The following is a 24,815-nucleotide window of genomic DNA, read 5'->3' on the forward strand; positions in this document are numbered from 1 at the left end:
TGGAGTTCATTTCTGACCTCCTGATAACTCACAGAAGCAGTTATTCATAACTTTGTCCATATGGCCGTGTAAGGTGACTGTTGAATCTTGCAGCATGCCTTGAGGTTGGCAGTGCATTAGAGGGGATTATCTGGCTAAGGGCAGTTTGCATGGTCTCTCATCTTTGAGTGTTGCATTTTTAACGCAAGAAATGAAGAGCGGGGGGTGGAAACCACTGGCTATATTTACCACTTCCTCTGAAACCAGCATGTAACTTGATACACTACTTATTGCTCCCCTTTGAATGGTTTGAAAAGGAGGGTGAGAGGGAACCCACAAGGCATTAGATCTCTCTTGCATGTCTAAAAAACAAGCTACCCGCAACTCCAAGGCGCATCTTTTTTCAGGTAAGGTGTCTGTAAAACAGAAAAATGATTATTTTCCAATTCCTCTTGTTTCTGGTTTCCAGGGGTGTGGGGAGGGAAGTCAACATTTTGCAGTTTTTCCTTCATCTCAAGAGCATAGAATCAGTGGGGCTGAAATGAACCTCTCATTCACCATCTACTGCAATGATCTGCAAAGAACCGTGACTGTTTTCATCCGTTATAATACAGGGCATTTCCTTGTATGTTCCATGTGAGGCTCTCTGTGCTTGAAACAGTAGTGAATTAAACCTCTTATGCTGCTATTGCATAGGTATTACCTCCCTCTTGTAGACAAGTCTGTTTCAGAGCTAGGAAAATATCCCCCTGGTGAAAACCTGTCACAAGAAACTATTAGAAACATTAAGATAGTGATGGACTCAGGGAATGTCATGAATAAGGAACTGTTTTTGAAACAGCTTAGGATAACAAATGGTCCATTCCAAACCTAGCAAAAATGTAACAATGGAATGTCCCAAGGTTCTATATTTGGACCAGTGTTACATATATTAATCATCTGGAAAAGGGGGGAGCCAGTCAGATGAGTTATTTTGGCTCCTCAAAGCTTGAGAAGACTGAGAAACTCCAGAGGAATCTTTTTCAGTCTGGTGCATGGAGGCAGCACTATCTCTAAATTCATTATTGCTATATACTCTGTAGAGGAATATTTGAACTACTACATATTGCTGGGACCTAAGTTAACTGAAACAACTCAGAAAAAAGAATTAAGCATCACTGTAAGGAGAGCCCTGTTCAGGGGTAGACTAGTGCCAGCCAAAAATAATAATCTGGTAGGACTAGGATAGAAAATATTAGAACTATTACACATCATATTGGAATGTCTCAAATACTGCTGACTTCTGGTCACCTGGGGTAAAACTTTCAGAAGTGTCTGTTTCGTTTGAAGTCAATGGTAGTTAGTCCCCCAAGTTGTGTGGATGCTTTTGAAATTTTTATTCCCACCTCAGAAAGACAGTAGCAGAAACGGGAGTTCAGAAATAGGTGGCAAGAATGAGTAGAGGCAGAAAGAGAGAGACATCTGCTGGAAGAGTGAAAAGTGGGCGTGTTTAATGCAGAGAAGAGGGTAGAATGGAAGGTCTTCAGAAGTTAAACTGAACTCTGTTGTCCTTAGTACAAAAAAGGCAAAAACCAGCAAATTCCAAACTGAGAAGGCGTCATAAAACTGCAAAAATCAGCAATTTTCAAACTCCTTGACGTAACACAAGCTGTGTGACTTATCGCCACAAAAATGTGTATGCCAGAAGCTTAGTGGGATTCAGAATGGATTAAACATGTATGGGCAATGAACACATTCACTGTTAGATTAAGAGAGGATAAAATTATGAAGTTAAGGGATATAAAACAACATCCTTTAAGACATGCAGGATTTCTTGCTCCTTGCTCTGCAGCATCCGGTTGAGGCAACTCTCAGATAGGGACCACTGGTCTCATCTGGAAGAGCTTTTCCTGTACCCTTTGTATTTATCACATGACCATCTTTCCTCTCCCTTAAACCAAACAAGGTCTGTACAGTGCCTGGCTGAGTCAAGCAGTCTCCTTGCCCTGATTTCCCACCTTTTAAGGAGGCCAAGGGGCGTTCTTTGTATCTTGCTTTGGTAAGAATCAGCTAGTACGTTTTAGCCAGTTGCAGCACCAGACTACGCACCCAGTTTGGTCAGTGGTGTCTTGTCTCACTTATGGGGCAGCTGTCGTGCTTAGTGACAGCCGACAGGAAAGCTTCTCCCTGAGAGGCGGTAGCTATGTCGATGGGAGACATTGCACTGTCCACACCGGGGGTTCGGTCAGTGATGAAGCGATGTAGTTACACCGACATAAGTTTGTCGTGTAGACAAGGGCATAGAGAGCTCTATTCCTAACAAATACAACTCATAGCTGCCATCTTAATTCTATGGGAACAAGCAATCTTACTGGTTTTTCTAGCAGTCTTCACTCCAGTCCTGCTTTAAGGCAATTGGACAATAGAAGCACAGTGAGCTGGCCAGGTCTACATCCTGCTTAGTTGTCTGCACTTATGCTGAGCTGGGTTTAGGTCATCGAGGGGTTTCTTGGGTGTCATGCACATACAAATTCTGTGTGTAGCATTTCACGTCATTACTGTGCATATGCCTTCCTGAAACTTGGCAATGGAAATCCGTGCAAGCTGTCCATTGAATGTCAGGTAAATCGTAAGTCAAGCAATGCATAAGACTGGTCTTGTCCTCTTTTCAGCTGGTCAAGAGGTTCCTTACAGTGAAGAATTAGCACCTTGTCAAAGAATTCTGTTTTCAATTCAATTCACTTTCAATTCCACAAGTAGTATGTTCTACACTAGCCAGAGGATAAGGAGCAGCTTGCATTCTCTGTCACATCGTCAAGCTTGCAAGGACCTAGAACAGGAAGATGGGCAGCCTGACCTTATGGTCCTAATTCATTTTAAAATCTGGCTCTCTTTCTGTGCTCAATGATTCTCCCTCTTGTAAGTTGATCCTCTCCTGCTGCCTGCTTTATATGGAGAGGCTGAAGTGGGGGAAGCAAAACTGGAGAGTTGCTTTTGACAAATGTCTTTTTTTCCCCCAGGGGGAACTCATTTGTTTGAAGCAAGGAACCTTTTGTAGTGGCTTCATTTTAATTTTTGCCAGCAGGAATAACTATGGGAGGAAGCTCATGGGCTCTGAAGGAGCTGTAGCGTTGCCCGGGCCTGCTGCATTCAATGTACCAGATGACGTGATTTGAGCAGAAACGTGTTTTAAAATATGTATTTTTTGGACCAGGCCAACTTAGAACCCTAATTTTGAAAGATCTACAATAGTGCCCATCGTGTAGGTACCTTAGATTGTAAGCTCTTTGGGCAAGGATTGGCTTTGTTCTGTGTTTGTACAGGGCCTAGCACATGGGGTCTTAGGCCCTTCGGTGCACTTGTGAGAAGCAGTGTGTGGAAACCCCATGATAGCCGAGAGAGTTTGACCCCAGCACCAGCAAGTGGGACCTGGCTAAGAGAAGAACCCAGCCCCTAAAGCTTTCAGGATGACGCTGGAGTGTAACCAATGCTTTACCTGCCTCTGGAAGTGAACAGGTAGCCACCACTGTGGCAGAGCTGGGAATAGAACCCAGGAGTCCTGAGACCAGTCCGAGGCAGCAGTGTCCGATTACTCTCTTGCAGGGGATACATTGGCATCATACTCTAGACTAGAGAGAGAGACAAGCCAGATCTCTGCAAGAGCTGCACATGTTCAGTAGCAACTTCTTTCTGTCCTTGTTAATTACAACACATCTGAACAGGAGAATGTGTAGCAGCAGCCACACCTCAGCCCAAAGCAAAGAGGAAGTGCAGTAGCTGATAGGGAACTGCTTTGCAGGGGATGCTGCTGGGTTTTCATTCCAAGCTCTCTCTGTTTAGTGAGGTAAGGGTTCCTTCCCACAGTCTTAACATGTAGTAGCAGTGAGTGGGAGTGGAGTGCTCCAGGCAGCTGAATGTCTTAAGGTAGCCTGGAGGGGAGAATCTTTTGTTCTGCAGTGAAGTAAACCTATGTTCATTCTGTCAGGTCTCTCCGTGGCCAGTGATCAGTGGCAGTATCCTTGCAACAAAAGAGTCAATATTCTGGTGTATTCAGGAAAAGATCCCTGGCAGAGCAGCTAAGATCGGCATTGCTGAGATCACAGCAGCTTCTAGCCACCAGTAGCCTGGAGGGAGAACGGGTTTTCTTGGTCCGAAGACATGAGATGCGCAGGGTAGGAAATCGAACCCCTTTCAGCTCTGAGAAGCCTGTAGCAGGTGCATTGTTAGCCAAGTCACCCAATGAGGGACAAGGAGTGGTTACACCTGCCAAGTTGCCTTGGTGGGCTTTGCATCTCCCCTCTCAAAGCTTAGAGTTAGGCCTCTTGCCTGATTTTTAAGAGATGTATTTTCCTGCCGGATCATCCTCTGTTACCTTCAGCCCTCTCCAGGTGACCAGCACTTGCGTTTTTGGTGTTGTTCTTGTTGGTTTTTTGTCTTTGCCAGCGGACACCCCTCCCTCCCCCCCAGTATTTGTGTCCCAATATTTTCTTTCTCTCATCTGGTCACCCTGCCCTAGCCCTCCCAGCACCTAAAGCAGGGGTGGCCAGCCTGTGGCTCCAGAGCCATCTGCGGCTCTTCAGAAGTTAATATGCAGCTCCTTGTACAGGCACCGACTCTGGGGCTGGAGTTACAGGCGCCAACTTTCCAGTGTGCCGGGGGGTGCTTACTGCTCAACCCCTGGCTCTGCCACAGGCCCTGCCCCCACTCCACCCCTTCCCACTCCCTCCCCTGAGGCTGCCGTGCCCTTGCTCCTCCCCATCCACCCCAGAGCCTTCTGCACGGGGAGGGAGTAGGAGGCGCTGATCGGTAGGGCTGCCGGTGGGTGGGAGCCAGAGGGAGCTGATGGGGGGGCTGCTGATGTATTACTGTGGCTCTTTGGCAATGTCCATTGGTAAATTCTGGCTCCTTCTCAGGCTCAGACCTAAAGACTCCTGCAGGCTTCTAGGGACGCTCTGAGAACAACTCTCCTTGCATGCTGCAGAAATCCGGACTATCCAGTTAAGCAGGAAATCTGCAGAGTGGGCCAGGAATATGTGAAAGGTAAAGCTGTCAAAGCCTTTTTGGATCTGGCATTTGTGCAGCCATTTCAGCTACTTCTCCTCCCCACCCAGCAATGCCCATGCATATTAATGCTTAGCCCAGGGGTCGGCAACCTTTCAGAAGTGCTGTGCCGAGTCTTCATTGAGTCACTCTAATTTAAGGTTTCACGTGCCAGTCATACATGTTAACGTTTTTAGAAGGTCTCTTTCTAGAAGTCTATAATATAGAACTAAACTATTGTTGTCTGCAAAGTAAATAAGGTTTTTAAAATGTTTAAGAAGCTTCACTAGCACAACTGGGCCCACCATGAAACCCGCGTCACCCTGCCGTGCTGGAAAACTGTTGGGGACGTTTTGATCCTTCCGTCCTCTCTCCAACCTGCCAGCCGTGGAAAGCCATAGCCTCAAACTGCACTGGGATACCCTGGGCTGGCGCTTCACAACAGGGAGAGCAGTAACTATTTTGCTCAGAAGAAACAGAGGGCGGCTATTCTCTGTTGTAAATGAGGATGCTTTGGGTCTGATCCTGCACACGCTTCTGCGAGTAACTGCCCTCGTGAGCAGCCCTGCTGATCTCAGGTGTAAATGCTGTTACTCCCGGGCATCAGGGCCTCCAGGGCCACCAGCTTGTCCCTTCCAGTTATGAAACTGTCAAACTGGGGAGCAGAGCAGGAACTTTTCCTGTTGCATCCACCTGTCTCTGCCCCTTCCCTTTGGCCTTTCACAGCCCAGTCTCCTCTTGAGCCCAGGCACCTCGAATCTGCCAGGTTTCTGGGCCAGATGCGAACGCAATCGATTGCTGAGCACGGCAGCGATCCCCTGAGCTTCAAGGGCATCTGCCAAGCTGTAGCGAGGGAAGCTCTTTCCAGGCTCCTGCACTTCCACGTGTCGGCCCCGGAGCCTCGCACAGAGGCCTGGAGAACTGAGCCAGGGCTCGTGCAGCCAACCCAAGCCTGCTGTGGCTGCTGCTTCAGCTGGAGGCAGCCTGTGCAGCTTTCTGCAGTCCCCACACGCCCACGCAAGGAAGTGGTTACATTTCTCAGAGAGGAAGAGGGAAGTCAGGCTACTTCAGAGCGAGAACTCAACTTCTGCCTTTCATTCGGGGCTGGTTCAGCTGCAGTTCGTGTCGACTGCCCAGAGTCCATGAACTAGCGAACCCGCTTTGGGGAGAGAGATTTTCACCCTGCTTTCCTCATCTTCTCTTGAAGGTAAGTTGTCAGGAGTTTCTTCTCTTTTACCACAGGGGAATGGGAGGCTCGTCCTCGTCTCCTAGCGGAGTTACTGTTTAACCCTGGAGTGGGCCACCAAAAGAAAAATCTTTGTTCCTTTTGCTTGAGCAGAACAGATCCGGAGCTACAAGAACGGCGCTGGGATTGGAATGAACTTCCCCTTTGAATCAATAGGTCCTCAGAGCTGTTGGCTTCTCCCCCCGCCACGCACTTTTTAAATGTTTCTTTTCCATTGTAGCATTTTTTCCCCCTAGGAGGCCTGAAAGCGCCACTGATTTGGAACAGATCCCTGAGCAGGGATACCACAGAAATTAATGAAAACGGTGTGCTGGACCGCACACACGTTAGCCCTGCTGCTGTTCCCCAGATCCCTCCCCAGAGATCCCCTCTGTGTGCACGCTGGGTCTGACTCTCCCCTTGCTTACACTGCTCCGTTTGGCAGAGTTACTTCTGAGTTACACCCGTGGGAGTGAGAGGAGAATCAGGGCCTCGGGCTCCACGTTTGCACTTTCCCCTCCTTGATTGTTCCCCTCTAAGCCTGACACGGATACTTGATGCAAAGGTGTCTCTTGGCACATCTGCTGGAACCGGCTAGGGGTGCTGTCTTTCCAGCCAGCGGGACAGAGCCCGCGCGGATTTCTACGTAACAGCGTGGGCAAGTGAAGATGGAAGAGTCGTGGGATCTCAGAACTGGGTGCTGATCTGCTGGATGCTCTGCTCTTTGATTAAAAACATCAGGCTTTGCTCTCGGAGCAGAGACCTAGCAGCAGCAGGCAGACAGAGAGCTCCTCCCAGTCTATAATCTGCTGTGTCTGTCATAGAGGAACTGCCTTGGCTGTGGTGATGTCTGATAGCCTAGGGTGGGGGGAGGGGGCCTTCAGTTAAATCAGTTCATTTGGAAGACGGAAGAGAAAACCGTGGCGGGCGGAGCCATTGTCACCCTCAGCAGTGGGCTCCTGCTGGCTCCTTCTCCCAAGGTGGGGTTCCGGGCACTCTGTCGCAGCGAAAGCGCCTTGCCTGACTCCCAGGGGAAATCAGTGGGTCGCAGGCTCCTGAGTCACAGAGATGCTTTGGATCGTGTCACCCCGCCGGCTTGGCTGGAGAGGAGGGGAGGAAAGGAAAGCACAGGTGGATGGAGCGGATGGGTAGAAAGCAGGGCCGGCGGGGGGGGGGGCACGACTCTGCCTCTCCCTCCCTGCAGCTGTTGCTGGAGATTGACCATTGAGGCCCGAGGGCACTGTCAGTAATACAGGGCTGGGCCAGTGGCCTGACCGTAAAAGGCTTTGGGACACTCAGTCCCATCCCTGGCCTGGCTCTCCCTCCCCCCAGGCTGAAGCAGGGCAGTGGAGATGCAAACTTAACCGCTGTGCAGAGCAGGGTGATCAGATGTCCCGATTGCATAGGGACAGTCCTGATATTTGGGGCTTTGTCTGATGAAGGCGCCTATTACCCCCCCCCCCCCTTCCTGTCCTGATTTTTACACACTTGCTGTCTGGTCAGCTTAGTGCAGAGCATCTCAGCTCCCCTAGCGCCACGAGGAGCCTGGCTGGACTCCCAAGGGAACATTGATTCTGAGCCCCCTCCCCATATTAACTGCTTGACAGTCCAGCGGGGCAGGGGTTAACACGGACAACCCGCCTGGCTCAGGGCGGGGGCGGGGAGGAGGACTATATTAAGCTGCATGTGCTAAATTCAATTTCCTGCTGAGCCTTTTCACTAGGGGAGGCAGTGACAGCTGAGAAGCTGATCCAGCATTTTGCCTGTTTCTGTCCTAATTCAATGCTCCCCACAAAATTTGCAATCAAAGCCCTTCCTACTGAGCAACTTCCTTAGCTGGGGGGGGAGGAGAGAAATTGCCCAGCTCTGGATCCAACATTCAGTTACTTCCCCCAGCCTGTCCCTTCATTGGTGAGGCCTTGAGCCTGGGCAGAAAAGGAGTGAAACCGCCTGTCCCTTCATTGGTGAGGCCTTGAGCCTGGGCAGAAAAGGAGTGAAACCTGAGGAAGTTCTCTAATTCTAAGCCATCTCAGCGCTGGGGATCAACTCATCTGTCTCAGGCAGGCAACGACCCTCAAACTGAACTTTTTACCCACGAAAGCTTATGCCCAAATAAATGTTAGTCTTTAAGATGCCACCAGACTAACACGGCTGCCCCCTGAAACTTACCTTTGTTTTACTTGAGGGAGCAGGTATCTGATTATTTTGGGGCAGGAGGGGCTGTGGAGCCAGCAATTCAGGAGGTGAATGGGACTGGCTGTTGGAGCGGATGTTAGCATAGAATGAAAGGTGACGAGCAAAGGGGGGAATTTTTCTGGACCCTTTTTTTGGTTCTTTATTGTGCATAAAGGTGACCAGAAAGCTTGTTTTGTTAACCTATGTCCTGCTTTGTCCTTGCATTACAACCTCAGCTCTTGTCTAGTCTGCCAGAATAGTGGATCTGTGAAATCAGCTGCCAAGCAAGTGAAACCTAACCTAGGAGGGGAAGTGATTGTTATTCAGATTGCTTAAAACACTTGGGTGCAGGCAGCTGGCAGCAAAGCACCTCCATTTTTAACCATTCAGCACCCAACGCCTTCGTCGGAGGGTGAGGAAGGCAGCCAACGAGTCCCCCTGCAAAAGCGGGAAGGCAGAACTTGATATTCCCAAGGCAAAATTAAGCAAAACTTCCCCCCTCCTGATATTATTTTAAACCTTTCAGGCTGTCTTGATGCATCAAAAAGAAGGGAACGGGGACACAACTCCCCTTTTCTCCTTTGCAGGTCACTGTTGAAAAGGACAGAGTAAATGCACCCTTCCCCCAAACCCCTCTCTCTCCTAAAGCAACATCTGCTGCTCAGTTCTGGTTAGTGACTTCACATGTTTTCTGCTCCAGGCTTTCCCTCACTTTAGTAGCCAGGACCAGCTCCTCCAAAAGGCCCTGCTTTCAATGGGGGTTAGGCACCTAAATAGCTTTGAGGAGCTGGGCCCAGACTACTGTTTGCAGCCAGTTTTATTCAGACAGGCCTCCTGGGACACCCGCTGCAGCAGCCTGCCTGCTTCCTGTGCATCTCACGCCAGCAGTGTAAATGGGATGTGCTGTAGCAGGTTTCAGGACAGCGGCAGCACTGCACGGTGATCACTGAAATATACGGTCTGGTTCATTGGGGCAAACGAATCCCCAGTGTAACCTCATTGACACTTGGATGTGATTATAGCATAGTCCTTTGATGCTCATCACACTTCCCAGGGTTGCCGCCGGTCACATTTCCCCCTTGCAGATGATGCGTACAATCCCGTAATAATACAGAACCTTTGCATTTTTGATACAACGGCCTCCAAAGCTACTTAAGCTTAATTTGATAAGGTTTGTGAAGGAGCGTGCGGGAAATTGCCAGATCTGTCACCGACTGCATTGTGCACTTAGATTTATTACGGGTTTTACAGCTGTGTGCGCATCAGCCTGCAGCACTGCTTGCAACAGGGTTAGTAGATCCTTGGTTTGATCTGCTGTGGCAAGTCCTACATCCTCCACCATTACCATTCTCATGAGCAATCCCTGGAGGGCGGGGCTGGATGTTACAGCTGTTCGAGGCATGGGGAGTTGGCACATTATATGCTGTGGATCTGAGCTTTGCTGGGACTCAATCCACTAGGCATTGGTTTTTGCTAATTCTTGAGTGTGGGGCCCTGTTTCTCTTGCTCTTCACAGGCCTAGGAGGCTGGAATCTGTTATTAGAGACTTTGCTTTTTTGCCTCCAATAATAACAAGCGGCAAACACTACAATTAACATCCTGGCTGTCCCGCCCAAGGGTGGCGCAGAGAACCGTGGCAATTTCTGAGTGCTCCTCATGAAATTGGCTTCTAGGTTCAGTGCAGCCCAGCTCAGCAAACTGGGGTCTGTTCCTTGTCTGATGGTTCCAGTATCTTCCATAGAGTTGGCCGAGGCCTGTTTAAAAGTCAAGGGTGGGTTAATTAAACACAGGGCTGCCCAGAGGATTCAGGGGGCCCGGGCCAAAGCAATTTTGGGGGCCCTTTCCAAAAAAAAAAAGTTGCAATATTATAGAATACTATATTCTCATGGGGGCCCCTGTGGGGCCTGGGGCAAATTGCCCCACTTGCCCCCCCCCCGGGCCGCCCTGATTAAACAACTGTAAAAATAACCCCTCCCACTCCAACGCTGAGTATTTCAAGCAGCACCACAATGGTTCTTTCATGATGAATTCTGTACCCTGGCAAAAACCAGTGATGAGCTAAGCTAGTGGAAGATATTAGTCATGATCTACACTGGGGTTGAACAGCCAGGCAGCTTGTGCTTAATAGAAATGTAGATTGATTGCTGTGGGGAGATGAAGAGAAAGGAACGTTTTAACCATAAGAGTTGAGACGTTTCTAAAGAGGAAGGAACTCACAGAGGAACCAAAGTGAGGAAACTAAGATGAAGCAACCAAGCAGGCTGAGAGATTGCACACTGTTACATACTGTCGGCAAGACAGTTTCCAGAAGAAGGGGACGACTTCTCGTTTAAAAGGTTCTCTGACTTGGGAGCAACTTGCTAAGACAATCATGGTTGATGTTGCTAAGAGAATTTTGATCTCGGTTGATTTCGGTACGGAAGCATCTTGAGGCACATGTGTGCCTGGCCCCATAGCCTTTGCCACAGCCTCTGTTTGGGATGTTCAGTGGAACAGCTGAGCATTAGCCAGATTAAAACCGGTGTCGTCAGCATTGACTAAATTGGAAGCTGGACTAAAACATGCAGCGTAGTGAATGCAGACGGAACGAGGCAGTGTGTTACTGGGGATTGGATGCACGCGTAAAGTGGGCAACGCCAACCATTAGACAGAGCTCGAGCAGGCACATCTACAAGAGCTACCAGCTCTGACTTGGCTGACTGCACCTCAGAGAGGCACCTCCCAGCAGTCAGACAATGGTTCCTTCTTTTGCAACATCCTGCAGTGACCCCAGCTGGAGGCAGGAAGCCAGGGGAGGTTTGTACTGAGTCTGAAGCTCCCCCCCACCCCATCCTCCTCCTATAAATAAAGGGAGGACTAGCCTCTGTAGGGCAGTCAACCCAGCACTGAATTCACCCCCTCCGTGGAGGCTTAGTGGGGACATGGCACTCAGTAGGTGGCTGTGTCCAACTGCCTGTGGCTTTGAGGGGGAAAGTCAGGAAGGAACCTGAGCCATAGGAAAGAGAAGATTCCCAACCACAGGCAGTTTCCTCAGCAAGGAGGTGACTAAGTGTGTGGAGACACTGAGGACTTCCAGATGGAGCAGGCTTTCCCAGGGCACTTAATTCCCAGGCCCGCTGCTGTTCATTCAGGCTCTGCTATGTTCTGCTGCACGCAGCAGGGGCATCTGAGGAATGTGACAGGCATGTGAAGGAGGGGTCTGGCACAAGGACAGGGGAGGGGTTAGCACGCCAGCTGCTCTGTGCTCCAGCTGATGGAGGTTAGTGGCTCTCTGAGATCACACTGAAGGTCCTGGCCAGGAAGAAGGGAGGCTGGCAAGGCTGGCAGCAGTTCCTCTCTGACCCTACGAAGTAGAAGAATTTTGCACTTCATTCATCTGCAAGGAACCCCAGTTCTGGGCTTGGTTCACCAGATAGGTCACCTCTCCTCCCTCCCCTTCATTAAGGGGCCAGTCAGGACCGTCCATGTGAAGTGGACTGAATGGCCCTGCTGAAATGATCTGCTGATGGATAGTTATGTGCCAGTCACCTGGGATAAGAGGCCATGGAGCAGAATGATTTCCTGCACCCCCACACCAGTACAGCAGACTTTCCCATAAACCACGTGTAGCAATAAGCCAAGAACATATGTGTCCATTGGGATGGAGCAGTTCCAAGTGGTTTTGGTCCTGGCCTTTCTGCAGAATTCTTCTCCTCTGCCCCAAATGCCGAGAGCTTCCCTGACGTTTATAGACATTGCAGAAACCCAAAATCCTGCCTGATGCGTCCATTTGACTGTCACCGCATCCTCCCCCCCTTTCTATCTCCTTCCACTTGTTGCAGCTTGACTTTATCCACCCTACACCGTGAGCTTTGGGGCAGGGCCTGTCCTCGGTACGTGTCTACACAGCAATGAGCAATGAATGCACTGCCCTGGCTGAGGTCCTTAGGGGCTGCTGCAGTGCAAAGAAGTAATAACAATACAGCTGATTTCGATGAGAGCATCAGACTAGCCACAAGAACGGATTGAGATCACAAGTGACTTTGTGTTTAGCCTGCGCCAATCCCCTCCTGTAAAACCCCGGCACGTGCTGTGTGCCGAGTCTGTTCGCTTCAGGAGCAGGAACCAGCGCCAAGAAGGTTCATGAGTGATTAGAAAGTCCCTTAACGTTCTGAGCCAGCTTCCTGTTTTTTAAGGTTATCAGGACCTTCTTGTTTCCTTTCAATGCCCTGACTGTGACAGGTTGCTGCCAAAGGGCCATTCCAGGGAGACTCGAACTGGGGGAAGGCCTTGCTGTGTCCTTCCAGCAATAAGGCTCGACTGGATGGTAATATCATTGCTAGAGGGCCGGGTCCATCCTGTGGGATGAGGCCCTAGCCTACTCTCTTCTCATTTTGCACCACAAATCTCCCTCCACCAAAGGCATAAGGGGAGTAATTTACCAGACTAAATTAGTAACGCATTCCAGTGCTGACTTGTGAGAATCAGACAGTCTTAAGAAATGCTTGAGGCTACTGACCAGAAAGGGCTGACCACAGAAAGAGGAGTGTGTGACTTACTGGCTTTTCATCAGCTGGAGATCTGACTTCAGCTCTAGCCTTAGGTTAACAATTAATTGATGGGTCCTCATCCCAGTTCCTAGTGGCCCAAACAGCTACACAGGTCATGATTAGTTGAACTGGTCTGAAATCAAATCTGAAATTCAACAGAGATAAGTGCAAAGTACTACAGTTAGGAAGGAAAAATAAAATGCCCAGATATAAAGTGGGGAATAACTGGCTAGGCAGGAGTACTACCGAAAAGGAGCTGGGAGTGATAGTGGATCACAAGTTGAATATGAACATACAGTGGTAAAAAAGGCTATCATCATTCTGGGGTGTAGTAACAGGAGGGTTGTAGGTAAGACACAGGAGTTAATTGTCTACTCAGCACTGGTGAAGCCTCAGCTGGAGCACTGTGTCCAATTGTGGGCACCATGCTTTCGGAAAGATGTGAACAAACTGGAGGGAGTCAAGAGGAGAGCAACACAAATGATAAAAGGTTTAGGGAACCTGCCCTATGAAGAAATCTTTAAAATGATATGTTTAGTCTTGAGAAAAGAAGACTAACAGGCAACCTAGTAATAGGCTTCAAATATGTTCAGGCCTGCTATAAAGACGACTGTCATTGATTGTTCTTCATCTCCACTGAAGGTAGGGCAAGAAGTAATCAGTTTAATCTTCAGCAAGGGAGGTTTAGCTGAGATATTAGGGAAACGTGTCTGTTGGATAATTACTCTGGAATAGAGTTCCAAGGGAGGTTGTGGGATCTCTGTCACTGGAGGTTTTTAAGAACAGGTTGGTCTAACACTGGTCTAGGTGGACTTGGCCTACCTCAGTAGAGTGGGATGGACTAGATGACCTCGCAGGGTCCCTTCCAGCCCTACATTTCTATGATAATATGAAAGCCAATCGAAGTCAATGGAGCTGTGCAGATTTACACCAACTGAGGAGCTGGCCTTCGGTTTCAGTTGTCATTGAACACCAATGTGAGAATCACCATGAATCTGCCGAGTCAGGCAACGATTGGGTGACCAATGAACAGATTCCAGTTTACCGCCCTTTGGTGGCTATTTCCTTTAGATGTGGCTGACGAGGGCCATCTTTTAACCTGGCTATTACATCTCTGCTTTTTCACTTCCGTTCCAGCTGAAAAGCTATGGCCTACCACAGCTTCCTGCTTGAACCCATCAGCTGCCATGCCTGGAATAAGGACAGAACCCGTAAGTATACAGATCCCTTCTCTTCCATGCGCACCAGCACCCTGGAGTGAAAACAGGTTACTCTGATATAACTGAGTTAGCAGAACTGGCCCATGGGACCTTTACCAGTGCAGCGTGTTCCATGCATACCATTTCCCAGGACCCAGCCTCAGAGCGCAGAGAGTGCCGAGCTGGCCGCATCGGCTTCCCTTCAGGGCTGCCTCACAAGACTGCTTCCCATGTTCTCCCCTGCTGCCAACTCTCCCCAGATGTGCAGGCTGTGGAGACCCCTCGCATCTGGCTTTGCCAAGTGCAATGACTTACTGGGCTGGGCCTATGACCCAGTCATGCTATTTGTCAGAAAGAAGAGAGACAATGTTTGTCCAGGTTCTGAGTGCCTCAAACTTGGCAGAGGGGTTTTCAAATCCAGGACCCTAACAGAGAGAGGAGGCCATTTGCAAGTTCCAGGTCCCAGTTCCAAACACCCAGCAAGCCTGGGGATCGGGGGGGGGGGAGATCCCAGAGTTCGTACAGAGGGATAACGCCCAGGAGCAAGTGGGTAACACATCTGGGGAGGCGTCCCAGCAGGCTCCCACTCCTCGCCTTCCCCATGTCTTCCTACCAGGAGATTGGGGGCGTGTAGGAGGAGGCTCAGCCCAACACAGCAGGCTCAGAGAGACAATCCTGCAGCCCCGTTTACTAGGAGCCAGGCGCACCATATGTGCCGTGTTCTGGGAGGCCCAGCCCCCATGGTGCAGCAGTGGGCAGAATCGAGGTTGAAGGGAACAGCCTGTTACTGTTAGTAACACAGATAAATACATTTCAAGACAATCTGAGCTGCCTTTGTGGCCTGCCGGCAGAGCCCCTGGGCGAGTCATGGTGAGTGACGCTGTCTCCTCCCAAGTCGTGCTGCCGTGGCGCCCTGGGGTGGAGGGTATAAAAGGGCTGCAGTGAGCACGGAGCGGCTCAGCAGAACAAAAAGCACTTTCTTTCAGGGGCAGGGGGGAAATGGGCCATGCGGCTGGCTGTAGGCAGGATGGGGCAGGCGTAGGCAGGATGGGGCGGGCACAGGCAGAGTGCCTGCCAGGGGGTCACCCCTCGACAGCTGGCATTCCATAGGGAACCTGCCAGCAGAATGGCTCACCTACGGTGGGCAGGGCCTCTTCTGGTGGTGGGCAGGGCCTTCCTCCCACTTGCCAGTTTAACTCGGAGCTGAAAATCAACGCCGGGGGCTGCACAGCGGTGGCAGAGTGTGGCATGGATGGGCTGGGTCAGGGGAGCTCGGCTGGGACAAGTCACATTCAGCTGCTCCCCTCCACCACTAAGTCTCGCCTGGCTTCACCCAGCTGCCTCTTCCCCTTGTGCTCCTGCCCTCACGTAGTTGAGGCCTGAGCAACGGAAGGCACAAGATCTAAGCTATGCTTGAATCAAGGCCTCAGGCTCCCCTTCGTGTCCCTTTTATAACCTCCACCTTCCTGCGTAGAGGCCCCTGCCCGCCACGTGCCAGTGCCAGGTTCACCAGCACACAGGCGCCGACTTTCCCGCTCCGCCCCAGGCCCTGCCCCAACCCGCCTCTTTCTGTCCCTTCCCCCACAACCCAAGCGCACCCTGCCCTCGTTCCTCCCCCGCCCCTCCTGCATGCCGCGAAACAGCTGATCCGCAGCGAGGAGCTGGGAGGAAGGCGGAGGCCCTGATGAGCGGGGTCTGGCCAGGGGGTGGGAGGCACTGAGGGGCTGGGGAGGAGCTGATAGAGGGGCTGCCAGTGGGTGCTGAGCACCCACCATTTTTTTCCCCATGGCTGCGCCAGGGCTGGAGCACCCATGGAGTCAGCGTCAGCGCACCAGCAGGTGTGAAGTTTCTCTCCTAGCACCTCTCTTTGTCTCTGTGCACAGGGACCACCCATCCCTGCAGCCCCTCACCACAAGGCAAGAGGGATGTTGCTTTTAGTAGCTTTTCCACAACAGCGAACTCCGTGTCCACAGCCTGTGTGCTACAAGCTGGGCTCTGGCTCCAGACTCAGGCCCACAGAGCAGGAGCACCGGGGCAGGTACCAGCAGGGAAAGGTTGAAAGAGGAAGAGCTGGGGGTCGCTCAGAGCGAGCTCCTTTGAAGTGTGCAACTGTTCCATTGGCTCTGGTATTCGGCCGCTGGCTGCAGCTCGCAGCTGTTGCTTAGACACCGCCCCCCGCGAGCACCAGTCAGGGTAGAGGCTTTCCTGCCTGACCCTTGTCGGCCATAAGTGAACACCCTGAAGCTTGAGACTGGCCTGTCTCACCATGAGCTTAGCCTGACTAGCCACATGCTGTATTCATGAGCATCAGCTGATCCCGCTCTTCACTGGAACCCAGCTGTGGTACTTAACCCCACCTGCGATGGCAGGTCATGTAACCGCTGTTATTGTTCCCCAGAGCTTGCCATCTGCCCCAACAACCACGAGGTCCACATCTACAAGAAAGCTGGGGAAAAGTGGAACAAGGTCCATGAGCTGAAGGAGCACAACGGGCAGGTGACAGGTGAGCCAACACGTCATTGGGCCAAGGGTCCCTCTCTCTTCTCTGAGAGCAGCCAGGAAACACAGCCCCTAGACACAGCCGCACGTGAGAGACAGGGCTGGAGGAGACAGATCCCCGGCTAATGGGAGGACTCCCTGCCTGGTAACGCACTTAGAAGGATGTGCTTGTGTCTGCAGTGGGGGGACAGGTGTCCTTGAGATCTTGTCTCAGCTGCAGCCAGAACCCTTCAGGCTGCACTTGGTCATCTTGCTAACTAAGCAGGGTTGGGCTGGATCAGCCCTTAGATGGGAGCCATCCATGGACCACAGTAGAGCTGCAGGAGGTGGTGGTGTATGAGTCAGTAGGTGGTGCTTGTCCCCTTGTCAGTACTGAGCCCAGAGTCCTAGCGCGGTGGTAGGGGGCGCTGTGCTGTCTTTCAGAGGAGACGTGCAAAGGAGATCCTGACCCAGAGGCATCAAAATCCCAGGGCACTTTCCATAACAGGGCTTGTACTGGCTGAATTCCCCATTGGTCTCATTCTTCACTCCCTGTACTAAACTGTTGTGTTGCTTTAGGCTGTCAAACCACTGCCATGTTCCACCCAGACGTGGCTGCATTTCAGGGGTGCGTGAAGGAATTTATGTAAATTGTTAGGCAGTGAGGGATCTTGTGAAAGGAACAGTGGAAATCGAAGCTTTTGCTGTTAGCCAGCTGAGGGAAGCAGCAGCTGAGAGGGCCTCCCTGAGGTATAAATTGAGGTGGGCGTTGCAGCTAACAGGAGAGATGGCTTTAAGACGTCCTTAAAGCTGATCTGGGGCAGGGACAGTCTAGTGGCAGCACATTGGTGTTCAAGGCCTCACCACCCTGTCACTGCAGACTGGGAGAGACAGAGGCTTGGAGTGGCATCAACAGTCTCCAATTGGAACAGCGTCCAGCCCTGTCCCGCCCCTGGTAGGCCTTCTAGAGGAGAGGGTATGGGGGGCGGGATTGAGCCTCCTTCCTCAAAATCAATAGGCTTGCAGCTTCCCGCCCCCAAAGATCTGTGCTTGGAAAGGCTGCCTGTGCCTGGCTGGCTCCTTCTAGGAGGTTGTGGCTCAGTAGCAGGAACCCCAGATTAGTGTGGCAGCCTGGGGCACTGAACGTGAAATGGCACTAGTGAAAGGCGGGCGAGGAGGGGAGAGCTTTGGAAGTGGAGGCTGGCAGCAGAGGGGGAAGGAAAGGGCAGGGGTGCCCCCTGCTGGCCATTTTGTTGGTTTCTTCTCACCAGCTTTCCAGGGGGCAGTAAACTGATGCCAGCGATGGCCTGACCCAAAACCCTGGCACCAAACACCCCGACCGCTGAGGCCCCGTAAGCCCAGCTGTGAATGTGGGGACTGGGGAGGGGCTCGAAGAGCCGGGGAGAAAGGAGTTTGGGAGCATAGACTCAGATCTTCAGGCCAGAAGGAACCGTTATGTCATCTAGGCTGCCCCCCGGCAAAGCACAGGCAGGGACCCTCCCCCTCCGGCAAAGCACAGGCAGGGACCCTCCCCCAGCAGTCCCCGCCCCAGCCCACGGCTCTCTGTGTTTCAGGCATTGACTGGGCCCCCGAGAGCAACCGCATTGTGACCTGCGGGACCGACCGGAACGCCTACGTGTGGACCCTCAAGGGCAATGTCTGGAAACCCACCCTGGTTATCCTGAGGATCAACCGCGCCGCCCGCTGCGTGAAGTGGTCTCCCAAGGAGAACAAGTTTGCTGTGGGCAGCGGCTCCAGGGTCATCTCCATCTGCTATTTCGAGCAGGAGAACGACTGGTGAGTCCTGGCCCTTCGGCGTTCCGGGGGAACACGCTCCCAAGGGGTAGGGCGCCTCAGCCCTGCTGCTCTCAGGCCCTGTGCTACCTGCTTGTCTTGTGCCCTAGGTGGGTTTGCAAGCACATCAAGAAGCCCATTCGGTCGACCGTCCTCAGCCTGGACTGGCACCCCAATAATGTCCTGCTGGCCGCCGGCGCCTGTGACTTCAAATGCAGGTGAGACAACCCTGAGTCCCGGGGCTGGCAAGGAACAGGGGGTTCTGGAAAGGAGCAGGAAGCCTGCTCTCTAGTGGGGAGCCCTCGCCCTGTCTGGCCGGACATGCTCTTAGGCGCGCCAGGGTTAGAAATGGGGCCCTGTTGGGGTTCGGGCTTGCACAGAACTGCCTCTCCCTTTGCCGTGCCCCATCACTGTCCTCAGGGAAAGCTGAGGTCACCCTCCTCCCCTGTTGATTTCTGACTAGAAGTGGGCCCTAGATCAGAGCACCCCAAGCTTTGGGGAAGCCCTGACCCTCGACTGGATCCCAGCTGTGCAGCTCAGGCCCATCGCTGGCTCTTCAGAACCAGAAACGTCCGCTGGGCAAACCGCAAAGCCTCTCGTGTGAGAGTCACAAGGGACCATCATGGGACTAAAATAAAGATCCAGGCAGCAGCCGAGAGGGCGGGTTTGCCAGATCTAGGCAGGACCGGGCCTTCCAGGGTTCGGAGTGTTGTTCGGGACCCGGGGGCGTGAGGGGAGTCTCCAGGTGATCGTGGAGTCACTGCCTGCCTTAAGCATCCAGCAGGGAGCTTCCGATTTGTTATTCCCCACCCTGGGGGTGTCTCATTAATGATGTGGCCCCGCCCAGCTCCCTGGCAAAAGCTCCGTCATCTGTAGCCCCTCATAACACAGCTGGGCCTTGATCAGGAATGAGTGAGGCCTGTCGGGGGGGAGAAGAGTAACTCCCTCGTCTGGGTTCTAACAACACTCAGCCCCTCTCTGGAGAGGGCCAAGGGACGCGCTCGAGGTCACAGCCAGGCTTACAAACCTGGTCGCCTATCCAGCAGCCTGGGCCCTGGCTGAGGAGTCTCAGCTGCTTCTCAGCGCCGTAGCCACCGTTCAGCCAGCGCATGCAGCAGCCCAGATCTCTGTTTCCGTTCCCCATAGGATTTTCTCGGCCTACATTAAGGAAGTGGAGGAGCGGCCGTCCCCCACGCCGTGGGGCTCCAAGATGCCCTTTGGGGAGCTGATGTTTGAGTCGAGCAGCAGCTGCGGCTGGGTCCACAGCATCTGCTTCTCTGAAAGCGGCAACCGCGTGGCGTGGGTCGGCCACGACAGCACCGTCTGCCTCTGGGACGCCAACAAGAAAATGGCGTAAGTGGGACCGTTTTCTTTAACTGAGCAGGACGTGCCAGCTGCAGCCAGGACACTTGCATCTCCAGTGGGGCTGGCTGGACGCACAGCGGGGCGAACCCCAGCCCGTGGGACAAGCCCTGGGCTGCACAAAGCAGGGAGAATCTGACTGTGAAGGCCTGAGCTGGCTGCAGGTAGCCTGGCCGCTGGAGTGGCCGGGGGTTGGGTATTTCAGACCCACGGCTGAGAGCCTTGCTCAGCCCCATGCGCTGATCAACCCCCCAGGGGTACGGGGGCTCTGCAGTCAGAGGTCTGGGAAGGGTTGAGAACGCCGGGGCTGACTGCTGAGCCGTCTGCATTTCTAGCCTCTGTTGCTTCTCTGCTGGTGCTGCAGCCACCTCGGGGGGCAAAAGGTGGCAGCAGCTGGCCCATGCCCAGCGACACTCGAGAATAGCCTAGGGCAGCATGCAAAGACTGAATCCAACGCCATCTCCTGCCGCTCTCCCAGCCGCCTACCGACCCAGCCCGATCCTGCTGTGCCAGGCTGCCTGGGCGAGGAAGGGGCCACGCGTCACAATCTTCCTGCTCAATGGGCCCCTTTCCCTTGCTCACCCCACGGTGCTGGAGCCCAGGATGGGCTCAGCCCTAGGAAGAGCCGGCTAACCCTGGCTGCAGCCTGGCTCATTGCTCGCGCTCTGGAAATCTGGGACGCCTGTTGGGTTCCCTGGTGGTTCCAAGGAGGATGTATGTGATGTGAAGCCAGAAAGCGGCTCAGAGGTGCTAATAGCTCTTGGCTTCTTCTCCCTGCCTAGTGTCGCCTCGTTGTCTGTGGAGACTCTGCCGCTCCTAGCTGTCACCTTCATTACCGAGAACAGCCTGGTGGCAGCGGTAAGTCTGCGGCTCGCGCCGGGAAGCTGAGTGGCTGCTCTGGTGCCTGGCAGCTTTGAGCAGGACACACTGTTGGTGTTTCCCCAGGGCCACGACTGCTACCCGATGCTCTTCACCTACGACGAGAGCCAGGGCTCGCTGACCTTTGGCGGGAAGCTGGAGGTCCCCAAGCAGAGCTCCCAGCGGGGCCTGACTGCTCGCGAGCGCTTCCAGAACCTGGATAAGAAAGCCAGCACCGAGACCAACAACGTCACGCTGGAAACGCTGCACAAGAACAGCATCAGGCAAGGGCCGGGAGGGACCCCGCCGCACGTTAGTCCCGGAGACAGGGTGGGGGATGGAGCTAAGTCCAGCCAAACCCAAACCCCAGAGCTGCCGCCTCACTTCGAGGAGGTTCGGCTTCCAGTCTGACCAGGTTAGTGTGGGACTGGCTGAGGCAGAGGCTTGCACTGCAGGAGCCCAAAAGGCCAGGAGCTTCTCCCTGGCCGTTCTGCAGGGACAACCTGCCCCCTCTTGCTCCATGGAGCCTTGGTAGCTGGGAGAGCCCCGGCTGGTGGCCTTCACAACTGAAGGTGGTGAGTTGGGTTGCGCGAGACAGAAACTCGGGCAAAGCTGTCCTGCTGGAGCCAGCCTTCCCGTGCGGCAGGCATGGAAAGTTGGCAGGTGGTAAAATAACCCCCGAGCTTAATAAACTCTGAGTCGAACATGCCAGATTAGAAAGACTCTCTGAAATGCTGAGGCCAGGGAAGCCAAATGGCAGCTGACTTTCCGGTGTCTGTCTGTCTGCTCTCCAGCCAGATTTCTGTGATTGCCGGTGGCAAAGCCAAGTGTACCCAGTTCTGCACCACAGGAATGGACGGGGGGCTGAGCATCTGGGATATCAAGGTAAACCACCCCAACCGTGACCGGAGAGATGTTTGCAAGGTTTGGGGCTTCCTTGGGTCACCTCAGCCCACAGCCTGAGGTGCAGGCTTTGCTCGCAGTTCCAGTAGAGTCAGTGTCATTGCGGCCAGCTGTAAAGGAAAATAAAACATGGCCCAGCCAGGGCTGGTGCAAGGATGTTTCACGCCCTAGGCGAAACTTCCACCTTGCGCCCGTCCCCGAGCCCCCCCCCGCGGCAGCTCCCCACCCTCCACCCTGAGGCACCCCCCCGCTCCACCTCCACCCCAAGCACGCCGTCACTGCTTCACTTCTCCCGCCTCCCAGGCTTGTGCCGCCTAAGCTGATTGGCGCCGCAAGCCTGGGAGGCGGGAGAAGTGAAGCAGCCACGGTGTGCTCAGGGAGGAGGCGGGGCAGGGGTGAGTTGGAGCGGGGAGTTCCCCTGCGTGCTGCGCCCCCCCCCCACACTTGCTGCAGGCGGCCCTCCCCGCGCTCCCCTGCCCCAGCTCCCTCTGCCTAAATGCCAGCAGCGAGTGGGGCGACCGAAGATCCGGTCGCTGCCAAAGAAAATGCTGCCCCCCAAATCCTAGCGCCCTAGGCGACCGCCTAGGTCGCCCAAATGGTTGCACCGGCCCTGGGCCCTGCAGCCCTTCTACACGAGTGTATTGCTGGCTCTGGGTAGTGGTGCTTCTGCAGTCACTGTGGGAGGGTTCTCCCAGGCCAACTCTGAGCCCTTAACCAAGCTGGGTTTTTATTTACCAGGGTTGTTTTCAAACGGCACGAAAGCCCCAAACAGCAGGGGAAGCCTTCCCAGACATTTCAAATGACTTCTTTAGGAGCCGCCCCCACGACAGTTATTAGGCTGCTTAGCAAGCTAATCTCTGCCCTGATTGCGCTTTCTAGTTGCTTTTATTATGCCTGGTGGCAGCATTCAGCCGCTGATTAGCAGCAGGTAACAAAATTCAAACTGCTGGGAAGGACTCAGTAGCTCAGAAGCCTTGTGGCTGATTACAGGGCTAGACAGCAAGAAGGAAGCTGGGTTCTCGCCATTGGAAGGTGCTCAGGAAACGTTATACAGGTCTGTCGCATCTTACGCACATTTAACATGCGTGATTTCAGCTTTACGCGGTCAGCAAAAACAAAAGAGAGAGAAAAATAACAATTTAAATACTGTTTCTGTAGTGCGGGCGATTCCGCCCGCCATTCAACTCAACGTAATTTTGACTGTACGTGGTTTTCAGTTTACGCGTAAGATGAGACAGACCTGTATTGTAACAAAAGCTTCTATTTCACGTCAAGCTCACGTGCCCAGCATCCCACTGATTTGCAGTTCTGCGGCACCCAAATGCCTGGGAGCTACTGCTCAGCACCGGGCACTGCTCACAGGCCAGTCCTGGTACAGAGAGCACATACCTTTACCTAACACTACACTATCCAGCCTCACAAAGCCGCCGTGCTGGGAGCTGACGGCACCGAACGCTGTCTGTTTGCTGGTGCAGGCATATTACTGCCATTCTCTGCTGCCGTTCGCTAGCTCTAGGGGGATATATGTCCACAGGAGGCTATTTCCTCACCTTCCTACCCCAGAACATGGAGCAGCTTTTCAACCTTTGCTTCCGTTGAAAGCTCATCAGCATGCCCCAGGGAGTGTTCCACGCCGGTGCTGCGCCCATCACAGCCACTCTCGCATGAGCACAAATGATTGAGTCCTTGTGTAATAAACGCTGCTTGGAATGGGATCAGACGTGCATCAGAATGAAAGCAGCCTAGCCTATGGCTCTCACCTTGTGCGACTCCACCATTCCATCACAGCTAGTAACATTCGGCAGAGATGTTCTGTCCATGATTTGACCTACCCAGATAGTCCACCAGGCCGGGGGAGGGGGGAAATATTCCTGGGATGGTATTTTTAAAATTCAGCCTGATCAAAGGGAAATTTGGAACACGACCTCTAGCCCCTCTGATTAGAGGATCCTGCAAAAGAAACGGACACACCCAACTGGCTCTGTCAGACAGGCGACTTGAACAGCCCTTTGGAGCAATGGAGAGCTGTAAATGCTAAGCACCACAGAAGAGCATGTCATGATTTATCCTCTTGCTGGGGGGGTGGGAGGAAGAGAGGGGAAGAGAAGGGGGTGTTTGGGGAATGCTAAATGCATACTAGCTTGTATTTTTACATAGCTGGACACAATGTCTGTCTATTCCCCCCGCCCCCCAGCATAAAACAAATACCAGCTGTGGTCTACATCCAGTTTTTGCAGTTTCAATATGTCCACACCAAATCACACCCTTAGTGGTAGAAAGATGTTCTATGGAAATGTGGCTTAGTCCCCTTCCCATATGGAATCAGTTACACGGGGATGACTGTGTCTACATTAGCGGGTGGTAACGCGAGCTCTAGCAATACCGTTAAAGCAGTTCATCTCATGTGTGTGGACAAGGCTTACGAGATGAGGTCACAGAGGGCCCTGCATTAGAGAGGTGACTGGTTGAGAGGCAAGGAGTCTGCTGCAGGAAGCAGGCATATTTCCATGGCTTGTGCTTGCACTCTGGCCGAGCAAGCAAGCCCCCTAATTTGCAATGGCCAGGCTGCCCAGACCGTTTATTCATTCGCTGTGCTCTCACGCGCCCGGAGAGAAGTGCTTGTTAGAAATCTTTGCTGTTTTCCTTGTAGAGCCTGGAGTCCGCACTGAAGGATCTCAAGATCAAGTGATGGAGCCTGTGGGGAAAGGCCATTTGCAGCACCGCCAGCCTCACTCTCTTATTCCAATTCTGCTTGCTTCTTTTTCTGTAAGATGTTTAGATCAAGACGACTGATATTTGCAGATACACATCTCCCCTGGCAGCGGTACAGCTGCCTGGGCTCAAAGGCACTTGGGAGACTTGTCAGCTGAAGTAAATTAAGTACAAAGAAATTAAGTAGTTTTTTTAAAAGACTTTTTTAAATTTTAAAACAATGCACCTATGCTGGTCATAAATTGCTTGAAGAAACAAAATAAAAAGTGTCTTTTTCATGTGAATCAAGCGGCTGCTTTCTAATATATATTGGTCAGTGTCACTGTTTAGTTCTCCCCAGGGTAGCAGATATCATGGGGGAGTCTCCTAGGGCTGTCTCCGCGTCTGTGTCACACCTCATAACCACTTCCTCTTTCAAACAATCGCTGCACTGACACCTGGCACCCTTTATTGCCAGAACAGAAACAGCTTGTGCCTGGGAAAGCTGGGAGGGGTTCTGCCCATGCCTGTCTCAGCGATGTACAGCCCCACCCAGTCTGCTCAAAGAGAAGCAGGTTTCCCAACCTGCGATGTTGCTGCCTT

At 52.7% G+C, this 24,815-nt stretch overlaps 1 protein-coding gene across 1 annotated transcript; it reads left to right on the forward strand.

Moving 5' to 3' along the window:
- Window positions 1-6,049: 6,049 nt before the first annotated feature.
- ARPC1B (actin related protein 2/3 complex subunit 1B) lies at window positions 6,050-24,517 on the forward strand. The gene is made up of 10 exons (XM_039491587.1): window positions 6,050-6,205; window positions 14,065-14,138; window positions 16,525-16,629; window positions 18,179-18,401; window positions 18,509-18,616; window positions 19,545-19,751; window positions 20,543-20,618; window positions 20,706-20,902; window positions 21,413-21,503; window positions 24,172-24,517. The coding sequence occupies exons 2-10, from the start codon at window positions 14,075-14,077 to the stop codon at window positions 24,208-24,210; spliced, it is 1,110 nt and encodes a 369-aa protein (XP_039347521.1). The 5' UTR covers window positions 6,050-6,205; window positions 14,065-14,074; the 3' UTR covers window positions 24,211-24,517.
- Window positions 24,518-24,815: the final 298 nt, after the last annotated feature.

Source organism: Mauremys reevesii, linkage group 10 (genome assembly GCF_016161935.1).
Source record: "Mauremys reevesii isolate NIE-2019 linkage group 10, ASM1616193v1, whole genome shotgun sequence".
In the NCBI taxonomy this organism is placed as follows: Eukaryota; Metazoa; Chordata; order Testudines; family Geoemydidae; genus Mauremys; species Mauremys reevesii.

Excerpts from the sequence above, each read along its gene's own strand:
- ARPC1B (XM_039491587.1), top strand. The coding sequence starts at position 14,075 with ATGGCCTACCACAGCTTCCTGCTTGAACCCATCAGCTGCCATGCCTGG. Across the intron at positions 14,139-16,524 it reads CTGGAATAAGGACAGAACCC|AGCTTGCCATCTGCCCCAAC; the intron begins GTAAGTATACAG and ends ATTGTTCCCCAG. Across the intron at positions 20,619-20,705 it reads AGAACAGCCTGGTGGCAGCG|GGCCACGACTGCTACCCGAT; the intron begins GTAAGTCTGCGG and ends GTGTTTCCCCAG.